General features: G+C 43.1%; 1 protein-coding gene across 1 annotated transcript; it reads left to right on the top strand.

The window, feature by feature from the left end:
* Positions 1–104: 104 nt before the first annotated feature.
* On the top strand, positions 105–1,461 carry LOC123255813 (beta-crystallin B2; the record flags this gene model as incomplete). Its single annotated transcript, XM_044684543.1, has 2 exons — positions 105–237; positions 1,319–1,461. Coding segments are annotated over 2 exons (276 nt in total), but the record flags the coding sequence as incomplete, so codon positions are not given.
* Between the last annotated feature and the right edge of the window lie 581 nt (positions 1,462–2,042).

Below are 2,042 nucleotides of genomic sequence, written 5' to 3'. Positions count from 1 at the left end.
GGGGTATTGATGTGGGACTTGTCTGAAGGCCTCTCAGGAGAGAGACTGCACTGATGTGGGCTCTCGGAGTGTGTTAACTCTCTGCCTCTGTCTGTCTGTGGCAGCTGGGTCGGGTATGAACAGGCCAACTGCAAAGGAGAGCAGTTTGTGTTTGAGAAAGGTGAGTATCCTCGATGGGACTCTTGGACCAACAGCCGCCGGACCGATGCACTCAGCTCCCTGAGACCCATCAAAGTGGTGAGTGCCTTGTCCCCTTTCTGCCCCACTAACGTTCTCCTTCAAGGCCCAGGACCCCAGGAAGCAGCGAGGAGAAAATGACTCAGTCATTTTGCCTCTTCTGACCTTGCCATGAAAGACAGGGAATTTGTTTCCTGTCTTCTTCCTGTTTCTGGTGTTTCCTTGCTCTTAGCTCGGGTGTCTTCACTCTGTTAATCATTTCCTATTTATTCTATATATAGTTTGCTTGTAAATATTTGCTTGCAAGTTGTTTCCCCTATTAGACAGTGAGTCCCTTGAGGGCAGGGACTGCCTTTTGCTTGCTTGTTTTTGTGCTTTTTTATATTCCCAGCACTTTGTACAATGCCTGGCTCACAGTAGGTCCCTAATAATAAATATTTGTTAATTGATTCCTGCAGGCTCTGAAAACTCTTAGATTCCTTCCTGGATATCCAAAACCCTCCCCTTGCTCTATTCCAGGAATTAAGGAGACACCTCAGGCTCCATATATCATTACTCCATGTATTCTTATCAATTCTATATATCATGACCAAGGGGCCCTGTCCTCCTCCCCAAATCTTCCTCTTTTTATTTATTTTTGGTGAACCTTGGACAAATTACTTTCTCTATGTCTCAGTTTTTATCTGTGAAAGAAGAGAGTTGGATTAAGCCCCAAGTTCTTTTTTTAAAAGCTGTATCTTCATCTTAGAATCAATACTGTGTACTGGTTCCAAGGCAGAAGAGCGGTAAGGGCTGGGCGATGGAGATGAAGTGACTTGTCCAGGGTCACAAAGCTGAGTAGTATCTGAGGCCATATTTTTTGTAAACCCTCATCTTCTGTCTTAGAATCAGTATTGTGTATTGGTTCCAAGTTGGAAGAGTGGTAAGGTCTAGGCAATGGGAGTTAAGTAATTTGCCCAGGGTAAAAAAAAAGAAAAAAGATAAATTTTAGTTGGAGTTGAATGAAAATAAAGATAATTTTTTCCCCATGTAAATTTATGGATTCCCTGAAATCTATCCATGAGTTGAGAATCTCTGGTCTTGGATTCGCAAGGCCCCCCCCCCCCCTCTCTCTCTCTGAAGCTTAATTCCTTGCTCACAGGACAGCCAGGAACACAAAATCATCCTTTATGAAAACCCAAACTTCACTGGGAAGAAGATTGAGATCATCGATGATGATGTGCCTAGCTTCCACGCTCACGGCTACCAGGAGAAAGTGTCATCTGTGAGGGTGCAGAGTGGAACGTGAGTATTGACCAGCTTTGAGTGTCACTGGGATTGGTGGAAGTCCTCTACTCTGATACCTCTCTTGATAGATGAGGAAAATTAAGGGACCAGAATTCCTCCACTTAGCAGTTATGTGATTTGGGACAAGTTTCCCTATTAGTAAAATGGAAACTACCTTTTGTGGTCGCCATTTAATCATTTCAGTTGTGTTTGACTCTTGGTGATCCCATTTGGAGTTTTATTCCCAGAGATACTGGAGTGATTTTCCATATCCTTCTCCATCTTTATTTGAGAGATAAGGAAACTGAGGCAATTGGGGTAAAGTGACTTACTCAAGGTCACATAAATAATAAATATCTGAGGTTACATTTGAACTAAGGTCTTCCTGAATCCAAGCCTGGTACTCTATACACTATGCTGTCATCTGCCTACCTTATAGTCGTTCAACACACATTTATTAAGTCCCTGTTATGTGACAGGGATACGAGGAAAGGCTAAAGGCAGTCCCTGACCTCCTAGAGCACATACACAGTCTAATGGGGGAGACAACAAGCTACAGAAAAGCTCAACTGGAGAGTCACAGAGGAACAACATTATAA

Source organism: Gracilinanus agilis, unplaced genomic scaffold, assembly GCF_016433145.1.
Source record: "Gracilinanus agilis isolate LMUSP501 unplaced genomic scaffold, AgileGrace unplaced_scaffold52622, whole genome shotgun sequence".
NCBI lineage: Eukaryota > Metazoa > Chordata > Mammalia > Didelphimorphia > Didelphidae > Gracilinanus > Gracilinanus agilis.
The sequence above is the reverse complement of the archived record's forward strand: the minus strand, read 5'-3'. Positions and strand labels throughout refer to the sequence as shown.